Consider the following 15682-nt stretch of genomic DNA (forward strand, 5'->3'; position numbering starts at 1 on the left):
AGACAAAGGCAGAGGAACGAGCAACGTTTGCTCATCTCATTTGTACAGGAAGTTTTGTATCGTTTTACTTGCCCAGGTTCCTTTTTAATTCCATCTGTTCTCATGGGGATCCGCTCTAGAGTCTCTGAGGGAATGTCTGTCTGTCTGTCTGAGTCTGTGTTTGTCCATTGGTCGAGAACTCCTAAATGGTAAGAGCCAGGACCACCCACTTTGGTCTGCATCTCTCTCTTCTTGTAACTTACAGCCAGGTTGGAGTGTGGGTGTGCCAGGGAATGGATGGGCTGCACTGGGATGGCTTCTCAGGGGACCACACAGAAAAGAGACAACCACCATATGAGAAAGGGGTTGGCTGGGGATGCCCCCTCTCCCCCACCCAGGACTATCCCAGCCGTGAGCATCCCACTCCCAGGTGCCCTTGGGGACAGCTGCAGCTCCCTCCCACCTAAGTTTGTAAAGGGACACGGCTGGCTGTTCCCCTCCATCAGGGAGTGAGGAGTAAGTGCACATTTGCTGCATTCCTCTCTGGCTGGGCAGTGCAGAGGACCGATGACCCTGGCCCTGCCCCAGGGTGTACCTGGTGGAATTGCAGTAGCCAAGCAGAGGTGCTTCTCACCTGGGCCCAAAGCTTCTGCGGTGAAAGTGGGCCTGGACAGTGGTTTCTCCCCAGAGTCCCCATGCACTGACCCCTACTCTCCAGACACACCCTAGAGCAACAACTCAAATGAAGCATTTTCAGTTTATTTCATTAAAAAAAGACACCAAAAATTAATCAAGTTCAGGTCCTGAACAAACTCCAGTTTGTCTAGTTCTTTTATAAAGGAGCATGGGTTAATCTCGGGAACAAGTCGACTTTATTTTAGTTACTTGAATGGCTCCGTAACACCACACCCTTGAGGAATGAGAGGTAGTGTGGTAGTTCACGGGGTTCTCACTGACTTTTTTTGCCGGTGGCCCAGCTTCAAAAATGACAAAAAAGAGAGTTACCAGATTTCTCTCCTGTGTGAATTCTCTGATGATCAATAATGTCCGAGCAGCCACTGAAGGTTACCCACGTGAGTGCAGTCAGTGGGTTATTCTCTTGTGTGAATTCTCTGATGATTGACAATGTGCGAGTGTTCCCGGACAGACAAAACAGCTGAAAGGTTCCTCTGATCGGTTAGATTTTAGTGCTGACAAAAGCTTTTCCCACAGTCAGATCAGCTGAAAGGTTTCTCTCCAACGTGGGTTCTCTGATGACGATTAAGACTGGAGCGCTGAGAAAAGCTTTTCCCACAGTTGGAGCAGGTGAAGGGTTTCTCTCCTGTGTGGGTTCTCTGATGTACAACAAGGAGGAAATGCCAAATGAAGCCTTTCTGGCAGTAAGTGCAGTCAAAGGGTTTCTCTCCAGTGTGGGTTCTCTGATGATAAGTAAGACTTGAGCGCTGACAAAAGCTTTTCCCACAGTCAGAGCAGTTGAAGGGTTTCTCTCTTGTGTGGCTTCTCCGATGAGTAACAAGGCTTGACCTCTGTCTGAACCTTTTCCCACAGTCAGGGCAGCTATAAGGTGTCTCTCCCGTGTGGATTCTGCAATGACTTCTAAGACTTGAGGACCATGAGAAGCTTTTCCCACAGTCAGAGCAGTTGAAGGGTCTCTCTCCTGTGTGGATTCTCCTATGCGTAACAAGGTTTGACCTACGTCTGAACCTTTTCCTACAGTCAGGGCAGTTATAGGGTGTCTCTCCTGTGTGGATTCTGCAATGACTTTTAAGTTTTGAAGGCCGCAAGAAGCTTTTGCCACAGTCATAGCAGTGGAAGGGTTTGTCCCTGGTGTGGGTTTTCTGATGATCAACAAGATATGAGCGTTGACTGAAGCTTCTCCCGCAGTCAGAGCAGAGAAACGGTTTTCCCCGGGTGTCGATTCTCATATGTTTATCAAGGCCGGAAACGTCACTGAACCATCTCCCGCACTCAGAGCGGTTGAAAGGTTTATCCTCTCTGTGAATACTCTGATGTTTAACGAGGTTTGCACTCCTGCTGAAGCTTTTCCCACGGGCAGTGCAGTGATAGGGTTTCTCTCCGCTGTGACTTACCTGATGAGTGAGAAAGTGTGAGTTTCGCCGAAAGCTTTTCCCACACTCAGAGCAGTGGAAGCGTTTCTCTCCTCTGTGGGTTCTCCTATGAGTAACAAGGTTTGACCTCTGTCTGAAACTTTTCCCACAGTCAGAGCAGTTATAAGGTGTCTCTCCTATGTGGATTCTGCAATGACGTTTAAGACTTGAGGACCATGAGAAGCATTTCCCACAGTCAGAGCAGTGGAAGGGTTTCTCTCCAGTGTGGGGTCTCTGATGATCAATAAGACCTGAGCGCAGCTGGAAACTACTCCCACAGTCAGGGCAGATATTGGGCTTCTCTCCTGTGCGGATGCTACAATGACTGTTAAGACTGAAGCTTTCCCCACAGGTTTTCTGTTGTCTGCTCTCTTGAATGTTTTTCACGCCTCTGCTTCCACAGCTGGAGTTATCCTGCCCCTCCCCTGCATGGTTTCCCTGCTGCCTTTCTGGGCTACGCTGACTCTCACAGGTCTCTCTGTGCCCAGGACTGTGAGAAACACGACCTTCAGAGCTTCCCAGGAACATCCCACAGGAGGCCACTTGCTCTGGTTCTTCCAGCTGAAGATTCTCCTCGTTGTTCTTGAGCAGCATCACCTCACCTGCTGGGACACAGAGAGAACGAAACAGCTGAAAAGAAAACTCTGAAGGGGCAATGCAGCCAACGGCTGATGGAAAGATTGAAAGATTGAAATAACATGAACTGAGCTGCTCCTCCTTCCTCACAACCCTTCCCCAGAGGAGGGACTCCAGCCCTGCACCCACCCTCTGGCTGGAGCTGATGACAGGTTGAAGGGTCAGTCAGTCTGGATGAAAAGGCCGAATTAACATCTAGGAGGACACAGAAATCGGTTTCTGAGTCACTTGAGCTGACTGCTCACCTGTCTGGGGGTCGCTGATGATCTCCCCTTTCTCAGAGCCCTGGAGATCTGGGACCCACAGCTACTCCGCTCGCTCCACCCAGGAGATCACATCAGCTTTGCGAGCTGGAAATCCTGCTTGGGGGGCAATTAACCAAGTGTTGATCTTGCTCATGAAGGCCCAGGCCATTACTTCTTCCAGTCCCAGAATATGAGCCGCCGATCCAGAGAGGTTCTTTCACCACCTGGCACAGGCCAGGCTCTGGATGGTACAAGATCCCATGTCGCACTCACCTGGGGTACAGGTGCCTCACCCCTGCCTCATGAATGGCCCAGCTCATTCCTGTGGTAGCCGAGTGCTCTGCTGCACTCTCTAGGGTACAGCTCAGTGTCCCTCTTGACTTGTTCCATCCCCTCCATCACAGGGCAGGACAGGACCACTCAACTCAAGACACTCGATTTGGTGGTGTTTTTGTGGATAAAACTAACACAGCTACACCCAATACCCGGCACCAGGCAGGCTCTGAATTTAGCCATGTGGAGCAGGAATCCATCAAATACATGAAAAAACCTGCACAGATACAGACACCATCTTCCTCGCCAAGTGCAAATGGGTGGACGTCCCACCCAACAGACTGAAGGTGAAACACTCACTGCAAACAACACATTGCACGGACCGTGTAGACAGATTGGTCACACACTCCCACAGACCTGAGGAACCACCTGTTCAGCTTCCTGTGCAGCAAACAGGGAAACATCACAAGGAGCTCTCAAGTCTGGAGCCTCTCCTAAAAAACAACCTTCCACAGAAACATCCACATAGCTGGACTTTACTGAAAGGAGACAGGAGAGTTACAACGCACACTGCTCTTCTCTACAGGACTGTAAACTCTCTAACCTCCTACTTGCCGCTTGGGGCCACAGTAGTGGTACCCGTAACTCACCCGGCAGCATTGTCAATCTATCGAACTACACACTCAGCCCGGCAGAGGAGTCTGTCCTATCTCAGGGACTCTCTTTGTGCCCCACCACCCTCACAAACATGACACAGTTCTGTGGGGATCTGGAACCCCACCCAATTTTGCCAGGAACACTTTCCAGGAACACTTTCAACAAGACTCTGAACAGCCCTACAGGTACCATCTCACCTACAGCACAAGAAGAAGAATTCTGCATGGAATCCTTCCTGGCAATCAAAACGACAGACTGGACCTATACCTAGAGCGCTTCCGCTTCTGTGCGCAGGCAGAAATTGTGGCAAAGCGACATTGCTTGTCCCATGACCTCAGCCGTGCGGAATGCAATGTCACCCACAGCCTCAGAAACAGCTCTGGCATTGTCATCCAAGAGGCTGACAAAGGAGCTGCTGTTGTCATCATGAATAGGTCAGACCATGAAAAGGAGACTCCCAGGCAGCTCTCCAATACCACATTCTACAGGCTACTGTCCTCTGATCCCTCTGAGCAGCACACACAGAAACTGCACCGTCTGCTCAAGACACTCCTGACAAAAGCGCAGGAACAGATCTACACAGACACACCCCTAGAGCCCCAAGATCCATAAATCTAGACATTCTGGAGGCACCATCAGCTCAGGCATTGGCACTCGCACTGCAGCCTTGTCTAGCTATGGGGACTCTCTCCTCAGACCGTATGTTACCAGCACTCCTAGCTATCTTTGAAACACCACTGACTTCCTCAGGAAACTGCTGTGCACTGGTGATCTTGAAACCACCATCCTTGTCACCATGGATATAGAGGTCCCTTACACAAAATACCCACGTGAAGATGGACTTCAAGCTGTTAGGAACAGTATTCCTGATGATACCACGGCACAAGTGGTGGTGGAGCTTTGTGACTTTGTCCTCACCACCAGTACTTCAGATGTGGGGACAATTTATACCTTCAAATCAGTGGCACTGCAATGGGCACCCGCCTGGCCCCACAGTGTGGCAACATGTTTATGGCTGACCTGGAACAACTTCCTCAGCTCTCGACCCCTGGCGCCCTCCGCTACTTGAGCTACATTGACGACATCATCACCGGCATCATCTGGATCCATGAGAAAGAGGCGCTTGAAGAGTTCACTGTGATTTCAACAGTTTCCACACCACCATCAACCTCAGCCTAGAATGGTCCACACAAGAGATCCACTTCCTGGACACTACTGTGCACAAAAGTGATGGTCAGATAAACACAACCCTATACCAGAAACCCAAAGATCGCTATGCTACCTCCATGCCTCCAGCTTCCATCCAGGGCACACTACATAGTAGTAGCATCCTTCAGTCTACGTAGAATATGGAATGCACCCTTTGTAGTTCCATTTGGCATCCTCATTTGCAGCGTTGGCTGTGACGGTGAATACCCACACGAGAGTGACAGTCCTTGCTGCATCTGTTGCATATGTAATGGGTGTCTGGCAGGTCCTTGCTGTGGGCTCGCTTCTCCTTTGCTAGCTGTCTGATCCTCAACTCACCCTTCTGAGGCCCTTGAATAGTTCCTGCCTCCATCTGCTGCGATTGTCTCCCAGCTCCTCCCAGCTGTCTGGCTTGATATCTACTTCCCTGAGGTCTCTCTTGCAAACATCTTTGTAGCGCAGCTGGGGGCATCCGGGAGGTCTTCTGCCAGAGGCTAGCTTGCCAAAAAGGATGTCTTTTGGGATCCTTCCACCATTCATCCTGTGGACGTGGCCAAGCCAGCGGAGCCGCCGCTGCCTGAGGAGGGTGTGCATGGTTGGGATTCCAGCTTGCTCAAGGACAGCAGTGTTGGACACTCTGTCCTTCCACGATATTCCAAGGATGCGCCTGAGGCAGCGCAAGTGGAAGACGTTCAGCCTCTTTTCCTGGCGGGAGTACAGGGTCCAAGTCTCGCTGCCGTAAAGGAGGGTGCTGAGGATGCAGGCTCTGTAGACTTGCATTTTGGTGTGAGTGTACAGCTTGTTGTTATTCCACACTCTCTTGCTGAGTATGGACAGAGTTGTGGCTGCTTTTCCGATCCTCCTATTTAGCTCAGTCTCCAAGGACAGGGTGTCAGTGATAGTGGACCCGAGGTAAACGAACTCATGGATGACCTCTAACGTATAGTTGTCAGTGCTGATTGATGGAGAAACAGCAACATCCTGAGCAAGTACATTTGTCTTCTTTGGGCTGATGGAGAGCCCAAAGTCCTTGCATGCTTTGGAGAACTGATCCAGCAGCTTCTGAAGCTGGTCTTCTGTGTGTGACACAACAGCATCATCATCTGCGAACAGCATGTCTCTGATGAGGACTTCCCGCACCTTAGATTTAGCTTTTAGCCTTGCAAGATTAAACAGCTTCCTGTCAGATCTTGTGTGCAAAAAGATGCCCTCTGTTGAAGATCCAAAGGCATGTTTAAGGAGGAGTGCAAAGAAGATCCCGAACAATGTCGGAGCAAGGACGCATCCTTGTTTGACGCCGCTCCTGATGCTGAAAGCATCCGATAATGTGCCATCGTATTGGACGGTTCCTCTCATGTCTTCATGGAAAGACTGGATCATCTTGAGTAACCAGGGCAGACATCCTATCTTGTGGAGCAGTTTGAACAGTCCATCCCTGCTGACCAAGTCGAAGGCCTTGGTTAGGCTGATGAAGGCAATTTCAAGTGGCTTCCTCTGCTCCCTGCATTTGTCCTGCAGGTGCCTCAGAGAGAAGACCATGTCGACGGTAGCTCTCTCTGCGCGGAATCCGCACTGTGATTCAGGATACACCCTCTCAGCAATCTTCTGGAGTCTGCCGAGGATGACGCAAGTGAACAGTTTACCAGTGATGCTTAGGAGGGAGATTCCACGGTAATTGTTGCAGTCGCTTCTGTTTAGTTTGTTCTTATACAAGGTTACGATGTTAGCGTCACGCATGTCCTGTGGAACCTCTCCCTCTCTCCAGCACAGGCACAGTAGCTCATGTAGGGGTTCCAGGAGAGTGTCTGTGGTACACTTGATTGCCTCTGGTGGTATACCATCCTGGCCCGGGGCCTTTCCTACTGCAATGTTGTCAATGGCTTTCTTCAGTTCATCCACAGTTGGTTCCTGGTCCAGTTCGTCCATTACTGGTAGGAGTTTGACGGCATCGAGGGCTGAGTCGACCACAATGTTCTCGCGTGAGTACAGCTTGGAGTAGTACTCGACCCAGCGCTCCATCTGTTTGGCTTTGTCAGTGATAACTTCACCAGATTTGGATTTCAGAAGTGCCATCTTGTTCTGGGTGGGTCCTAATGCCTTCTTGATGCTCTCGTACATTCCCCTGAGGTTACCAAAGTCAGCACTGGTCTGGATGCTGCTGCATAGCTCAAGCTAGTAGTTGTTGGCACAGCGCCTGGCCATCTGCTGTACTGTTTTTCTGGCTCTCTGAGCGCTTGCAGGGTATTCTGGCTAGGCGAACGTTTGTACTCCAGGAGCGCAGCGCACTTTTTTTCGATGGCTGGAATCATCTCATCGGACTTAGCTTCGAACCAGACGATCTCTCCCACCGTCAGAGGCAACCCCTGGCGCTCGGTCTCCACGCCAATCAAGGAAGAGCTTATAACCGGTATCTGTTACCTCCCGTGTTGGTTCAACGCTGTTAGTGATGCTGGAGTACCTCTCCAGGCGCGAGCTTGGGCGATTATTGAGACCCTGGGCTGCCCAGACACCAGTGTTCCCCTTTCGGCTTTAGTGATATAGTCCAAAGGAGAGGATAACCTCTACATCTGGTACCACCTCAGCTGCAGAAGTTGCCGAGTCAATGCCAGAAGTTGGCACAGAACCGCCTTAGGACCCCCCTCCGGATTTTCTCTCAGGGTTTACGCCCTTAGCCTTGCTCCTTTCCAGGACAACCCACAAGGCAGTGGGGCATGGAGAACGTGGGTACGGTCCCACTACCTCCTGCACCTCCCTGGTGCCACATGTCCCCAAAGCTCCCCGTGACGACCACCTCACCTCCCCAGGACCCTCCTCCCCACCCCTCTGCCTCTCATCAGCTACCATCACCCCCCAGATCCTCCCTCCCTGTCCCCTTTTACCTCATCCACTCCCATGTCTCCCGACTGCACCGCACTGCCCGCTATCAGTTCTCGCTGCCCCCAGTTCCCCCTTCCCCTGGCCTCTCCGCACCTGGCCACACGCTGCTGCAGGCCCACGTCCTCCAGGAAGGCACCAATCTCGAAGCCCAGTCACACCCTGGGTCCCAGCCAAAGCTACCAACTCTTCGTCTGGCTACGGCTGTCCCCGGAGCCCCACAGATCTGGTGCGGTGTGTGCATGCAGGGAGCGCAGAACTGGGCCTGGAAGCCATGCAATCTGGGCCAGCACGCTGCAAACAGCCTCTGTGGGTGCTGCCATCCTCACAGCCATACCAGACGCCCCCAAACCACTTGCCCATCACTGACATCCCTCAATCTCGCCCCCCGGCTCCTCATGCTGCAGCGGGTCCCTCAGCTCCAGCCAGCAGTTGGGGATGATGCTGCCTCTTACACCTGAAGTAGTAACTAGCTCCCTCTAAGCTCCCCGCTAAACTCCCCTCTCAAAACTCCCTCTTGTTCGCATGCTCCCTGGTCGCTTGCCAGCAGGGCTTTAGAGCTCTGGCCTACCTGAGAGAGCCCCTCCCTCTGACTATTGCTCAGCCAATCCGCACGCAGCCTGAGCACGTGGCCAGCCTGAGCACGTGGCCTTTCAAACACACACACAGACAGCTCAGCACTCCAAACACCAAATAAACAGACAAACCCAGGCACCCACACACTCCAGAGAGCCACTTACAGCCAAGCACTAAAGGTACAACCACATTTGCTCCAATCCCTCAGACAGAGACAAACACCTTCAAGACCTTTACCAGGCTTTCCTGAAACTACAATACCCACCTAAGGAAGTGAAGAAACAGACTGACAGAGCCAGATGTGTACCCAGAAGCCACCTGCTTCAAGACAGACCCAGCAAAGAAAACAACAGAACACCACTGGCCATCAGCTACAGCTCCCAACTAAAGCCTCTCCAATGCACCATCAGGGACCTACCACCCATGCTGGACAACGATCCTTCGCTCTCACAGACCTTGGGAGGCAGGCCTGTTCTTGCCTACAGCCAGCCCACCAACCTGAAACAATTCTCACCAGCAACTATAGACCACAACACTGTAAATCACAAACCACACCCTTCCACAAACCTCCGTGCCATCTCTACCCACCAATGACACTACAACACCTGCTTAACCCAGGGTTGAGAGTTCAATCCTTGACGAGACCATTTAGGGATTGGGGCAAATACATGACGGGGATGGTGCTTGGTCCTGCCAAGAGGGCAGGGGACTGGACTTAGATGATCTCTCGAGGTCCCCTGCAGTTCTAGGAGATGTGTATCTCCACTTATAGTCTAATTTTATTTTAACCAGCGGAGCTTCTTCGCCTGCACATCTAAACTGGACAGTCTCCATGTAAAACAATAAATGGATGCAAATGAGATACCAGGAATGGTAACATACAAAACCTCCTGGGATGCTCAGGAGCAGATTTAAAAGTAGCCATCTTGCAACACAAAAATGTCAAAAGCAGACCTCAAAGAGCAACTGCAGAGCTGCAGTTCATTTGCAAATGTGACACCATCCATTTAGGATTGAACACAGACCAGGAACGGCTGGCAAAGTACAAAGCAGTTTCTCTGCTCTGGCTGATCACACCGCCCCATCAGCAGTTGGAAGTGGGCCACATCCTCCATGACTGAATTGCTCTCATTAACTCCGGCCTTCTTCTTGACTGGGACTCCCTCCTTTTTTTGTGCCTGTATATTTCTATTGGCCTCTGGAATTTCTGCTCCAGGCATCTGACAAATTGGGCCTTTGCCCACAACAGCTAATGCTCCAGAAAATCTGTTAGTCTTTAAGGTGCCACAGGACTTCTCTATGTTTTTGCTTGACTCAAAACGTGAGCTCTGTGAGGGTTGGCAGGGCCTAAACCGAGGCCCCCAGGCAGGGCTCAGACGGCAGCTGCCACATGGCAGGTCACTAGAACTTGGAGAGAAAGGCTCTGGCAGAGCTCTGGCTCCCCAAGGGCTCTGTCCACAAAACTCCTGGCTGGGGCCTGGTTCCTCCGTCTCTTTGGCTCTGATGCGCTACTTGAATCAGCAGGAGGCAGAGGAAGTTGTCTGAGCTGCGAGGCGAGTCCTGGGCTGGCTGCTTCAGATCCTGCCCAGGCTCCCCCTCTGCGACCCCTGCCTGCCTGTGGCTGGGTGGGTCCTACCAGTGACCCACAAGAGCTGCTACTCCTGCAGCCAGCCATGGCGGTGTTTGGCTGTGCTGCTCTCTGGGGGATGTGGCTGTTGTTGCAGCTGGGCTCCCCCTCAACTGCCTCAGTTCTACTCTGCCAGCAGCAGTGTCTCTGCGTGGTTTAACACTTTCCTCCTGTATCACGGGCTTGTTGCTGACTCACTTTCCAGCCACACCTGGCGCATTTCCCTTGGTGCGGGAAGGAGACTAGCAGAAGTGCGGCTGGAGGGTGTTCCTTACAGCCCCCGTCTCCGCCTCCCCCACAAACTCCGGCTGAGATTCTAGCTGCGCTTTTGCCTTCACAGTTTTACAACTCACTGCCCAGGTTTGGCCCCACCAGGTGTCACATGACCTAGCCGGGCACCTCCCAACCATCTTCATAACCCTCAATATCAATGCAGGCCAAGGACACTGGATGAGGTGTGTTATGAGACCTATGGGGAGTGACATTGCATCCAAACTTGGGCACACGTTACTCATAACCTGTTTGCCCTGTGTCTGGTACCCACCAGTGACTCCTGAGAAAGCCATCTACTGTACATGGGAGAGCTGGTGCATCTGTCTGGGAGTTTGTGTTTGATTGTTCAAGAACTCCCCCTAAACGGTAAAAGCCAGCGGGGTGCAGCACACTGGCCCCAGGGGTACCCTGCAGGCACGAAGAGCAGCTGCACCCAGCCCCACAGCTCTGGTACCTGCCGTTCCTGCCTGCGCCCCTCCACTCGCACCTCCAGCCAAGGCAGATGGTGGGGAAGCACATGGAGACCTGGGCTGTGGGAAGAGCAGCACCATTGCCATGTTCCTGAACCTGCTTCCCCTGGTAGGGGCTGTGGAGGAGACAGTCTCTCACAGCGGAGCCAGTGATTCCTGGGGCTCACACTCCTGACACTGGGGACAAGGGCAGGGAGGGATCCTGAACCAAAGCCAACCCAGCCCCTCTGGAGCCCACACAGCCTCTGACACCCCTGGAGACAGGACTCCTCACCCAGCCAACGCATGGTCTGGTAATTCTCCTGCATCACCTCCCTGTAGAGGGCTCTCTGCCCTGGGGCCAGCAGCCCCCATTCCTGCTGGGAGAAACACACAGCCACCTCCTCCAAGGTCACCGTCGCCACCGCCATGTCCTCGCTCTGTCTCCACAGGGCCAGGGCTGCTCTGGAGCCAAACTTGGGGGCTCTGCACCTGGCAGGGGAGAATGGCAATGGAGACATTTCAGACAGGGCTGGAAGCTGCTCTGCGCCCTCGGTTCCCCACACTCGCACCCTGGGGCAGACGTGCTGCACATGGACATTTGGGGAAACGCTCGAGTCTCACAGAACCGCCCCGCACAAGTCAGATCCCAAATCCATCCTCGTTTCTCTCCAGACACGTCCTGAGCTCCAGCACTGCTGCGCACTGGAGTGTGTCCCATGGACACGTCACATGATTAGTAACACACCACAGGGTCCAGGCCGGGGGGGAGCGGGGCCGCGCGGGCAGCAGGACGAGGCGGAGCGGCCGGAGAACGGGGCGGCCTGGCTGGGACCAGGGGGAGGCGTTGGCACGGGGGGTCAGAAAAGTGTCTAGATGATTTAGAAGCACAGTCCCATTTGCTTCCATTGAGGTCTCCATTCAAAGAATTCCTGTATATTACACAGAAACAGATTAATTCTTACAGTATACTGTAGATGACTAGATTGCTACTCATACACAAAGCATGATGTCTGCAATCACATCCACTTCTTACTGAGTCAAGAAATTATTGTCACATTCAGACATGATCATCATTGTAAGGTCGAGTCAGTTAGCTATACATGTTCACTTTATGACTTTTAGAATTGTCAGCATATCATGTCATTAAATTCACGCAGCACATGATTCTCTAGCTGTAAATCTCAAGGGAAATTAATTTGACTGGCCTTGGAATAATCCTTGGAATAATCTCTACTTTTGTGTTCTGTTCCACAAGCAAGTTTTTTTTTCCTAAAAGGCATATGATGTGAATTTTTTTCTCTTCTGTAATAAGCATAACTCTTGAATGTTTGACCCCGTCTAGCTGCTTGCACAACTCTTGGCACTTAACATTATTTATACCTGAACTTGTTCAAGGACTGTATAAGATAAACAATCCTGACTTGTAATGTTAGAAATCAGATTATACTTTTGCTTCCTTTAGACGTATTTCTCTTGCTAATTTAAATCTTCTTATCTAAATATCACAATCTAAAATCTAAATCTAAATATTAGAGGGTCCGAGAGACAAACGGGGGGTGGGGGGCGGAGTCAATTCTCGGCCCGGCCGGGACCCCCCTCACCCGGCGGCGGCTCCCTGAGGGGGGGGCGGGAGGCTCCGGGCGGTGGCAGCGCGTGAACCTGCGGAGCGGCCGCAGAACGTTCCCGCCGGACCCCGGTTAACCCCTCCGCTGCCGGAGCCGCACACGCGGCCGGCGAGTCCCAGCGCGACTCCCCCGCCCCCTCCCGCAAGGGCTGCGCCGGCCGGGCTGAAAGCGGGGGCGGGACCGGGGAGGGGAAGTGACGTAATCGGCAGACAGAGCGGAGGGGGAAGGGCGGACGGGGGAGAAACCCTCCGGCTCGCGGGCGGGGTCGGGACCGGACCTGGTGCCGCTGCTGCCCCCGGGGCACGTGGGGAGGGCGGAGCGGCGGCTGCTCCTGCTGGGGCTGGGCCGGGGCTGCAGTAACGCTCCTTCCGCGCCCGGCCCGGCCCGGCCGCTGCGGGTGGGACCGGCCAGGGAGGAGGGGCACCGCCGGGCTCTGCTCAAACCCACCCCCCGCGGGCGGGGCCGCTCCAGCGCCGCCGGGAACGTTCTGGGGCGGGGAGGGGAACAACCCTCCGGCCCCGCCCCCCGGGAGAGGCGGGAACCAGACACTGAGCTTCGCCTCCGGCTCCAGCGCCACGAGGGGAGCGGGGCGTTTGTCCCCCTCAACTCAGCCCCCTCCGCCGGCCATTCCCGCGGCAGCGCTTCGTGCGGTCAATGGCCCCGCCGAGCTCCTCCCTCGCCCGGCCCGAGGGCCAACCGACACCCGCACCCCCAGCGCTGCGGCAGCGCCTCACAGCAACCAGCGTCCGCCGCTGCAGCCCAGTCCCGCGCGCCTTCAATTTGTCCCGCCCCGCTCCCCCCATTGGCTGTCATCCTGCCTCCCAGATCCGCCATTGGTCGGTAGGATAACCAATCCTCTTCCGAATTTGACCAATTGGCTCAGCCCTCCCTGCCATTGGTCGCCCTTTCTGATCCCGTCCTCTGGTACAAGATTGTCAATCCAGGCAATCCTCACGGCCATTGGCTAGACCGAGCCAATCTCGTTTCCTCATTGGCCAGAAAATCCTAATCTGTCTCGCTATTGGCCATTAGCCACAAGAGTCCGCCTTCTTCTCAGCTCCTGCTCAATCCCTGGAGGGATCCTTCTGCTGGCGTCGTTAGCCCGAGCTCAGGACAGGTTTGGGGCGGGGCTATGAGAGGTCTGGGTGGGGACACAGGGTGTGGGCGGGGCCGGGCTCGGGACAGGCTTGGGGGCGGGGCCGTGAGAGGTCTGGGTGGGGACACAGGCTGTGGGCGGGGCCGGGCTCCGGACAGGTTTGGGGGCGGGGCTATGAGAGGTCTGGGTGGGGTCCAGGCTGTGGGCGGGGCCGGGCTAAGGACAGGTTTGGGGGGTGGGAGCTCCGGGACTCCTGTGATTTCTAGTCATTTCCTTTCCCAGCTGGGCGTGCTCTTTCGTACACATTTGCAAATAACTTACAAGGAGCACAGAATGATTCGCACTGCATTGGCTCACCATTGTGTCGTTCTGGAGAAACCAATGCTTGTGTAGACCGGTGCTTGACCTTTTCACCAGGGAATGGTCTCTCAGAAGCATCAAAGTTACCATCCATGTGCTGACTTTGATTTACCCCTTTCATGCAAGAGTATTCACACAAACCTTCCCACACGTTCCACTGTCCTAGATCAGCTGGAAACTTCAGATTCCCAGATTGTTTAACGCAGGTTTCTACTGAGGCTTCCCACTGGCAATGTCACTGCTGACATTGTCTCAGGTATCACTTGCCTCTGAAGCCCGGATCACAGTCACTAATGTATCCATATCCTTTGTAGTGCCCCTGCCTTCACTTCTTGTTTGCCAAGAACAAAAGTCTATTCGTCTCTTTGTCGTAGCTAGCAATGTCTTCATTTTATTCTCTTCCTCTTTCTTCGCTTTCACCTTCTCCCACCTACATTTTGGTTTTTTCATTTTACCCTGCATGGGGCAAATAGATTTATGAGTCTCCATCCATGTTCTATATGAAATAATACTATGACACTACTCGATATTATATTACTAGCTATTTTGTTAAAACTTTGAAAAAAATCAATCAGATTTTTCTATTTAAATGAGACTTTTGTCGGTTAGAATAAGATAATTCCCGTGACAATGTGACCCTTGATGACAATTTATAGCTAACATGACGACAATTGAATATTTAATATTGTTCTCTTATATATAGTTTAATTTTAAAAAGGACGATTGATCAAAGTGATAATGATGTACACCCTAGAAAATCTTATCATTCGTAAGACTGTAAAACAGATGACAGATCCAGTGCTTATTTGTAATGTGATCTTTCCGTTAAACACCAGCTTATCTCAATAGCTTATCTTGGTAAAAGTTTTAGTACATAATCACAGCCTTCTTACTGACATTTACGATACAGACAATTGAAGGCAATTTGTTCAGAATTGTAAATGCTACACAAATCTGCAGTAATTTAAAGGGCTGAGCTAGCAACTATTTTTGCAACCTGTTGTAGATGGAGTATTAAAGTTAACCTACTTATTTAATCAGGTGGCTGCAGAAAAATGCATGAATCTTATGAACGGGCTGTGCAAACTGAACTTGCTTGTAGGTGTTGTGGGTAGAGTCAAAGATTCCTTAGTAAGAGTTGAAAATTCCCCTACTGCCCACCACTACCCTGGTGCCATCTATTGAGGTGAAGGGGCAGTAAACAGCCGTGTCTTTAACATGACTTGGGCTCTCTGGAAACACCATCTACCTACAATTATTCATTCTTTTAAACTGAACGTATCATTTGGCAAACCCGGGAGCTGGTGATTCCCTGTACATCTGCTGCCCTCAACACACCCACGAGTGAAGGGAGCCGCAATCGGGCCGAAGACAAGGAATGCCATGATGGAGTGGACTGTTAATGACCAGCCCTTGTATCCCATCATGCACCAGATTATGGGCAAAGGAGCGGTTAATCATGCGAATTCCATCTTCTTGTGGAAACATGGGAATAAATGGCCATTGTCCGACTAGAAGAGCAGGGGCGGCCGCCCGAAGTACATCGTAACTTGGTTTATAAGTGTGAAGCACAAATTCGCTGCTGGTTGTCCTGTCGGGGCATTTACCCACCATAAGCGATCCAGACCCGATTCCCACTGGTCCCAACTAGCGGTGACAGTGAGTAGCTGGACTTTGAGGGGGCACTGGGAGTGTTGTGGGCAGAAATGATGC

At 52.4% G+C, this 15682-nt stretch overlaps 1 protein-coding gene across 1 annotated transcript; it reads right to left on the bottom strand.

The window, feature by feature from the left end:
- Nucleotides 1-769: 769 nt before the first annotated feature.
- LOC142002465 (uncharacterized) lies at nucleotides 770-11871 on the bottom strand. The gene is made up of 3 exons (XM_074978606.1): nucleotides 11634-11871; nucleotides 11181-11377; nucleotides 770-2692 (listed from the first exon to the last, which is right to left on the bottom strand). The coding sequence occupies exons 1-3, from the start codon at nucleotides 11804-11806 to the stop codon at nucleotides 1197-1199; spliced, it is 1866 nt and encodes a 621-aa protein (XP_074834707.1). The 5' UTR covers nucleotides 11807-11871; the 3' UTR covers nucleotides 770-1196.
- Between the last annotated feature and the right edge of the window lie 3811 nt (nucleotides 11872-15682).

This window comes from Carettochelys insculpta, chromosome 27, assembly GCF_033958435.1.
Source record: "Carettochelys insculpta isolate YL-2023 chromosome 27, ASM3395843v1, whole genome shotgun sequence".
In the NCBI taxonomy this organism is placed as follows: Eukaryota; Metazoa; Chordata; order Testudines; family Carettochelyidae; genus Carettochelys; species Carettochelys insculpta.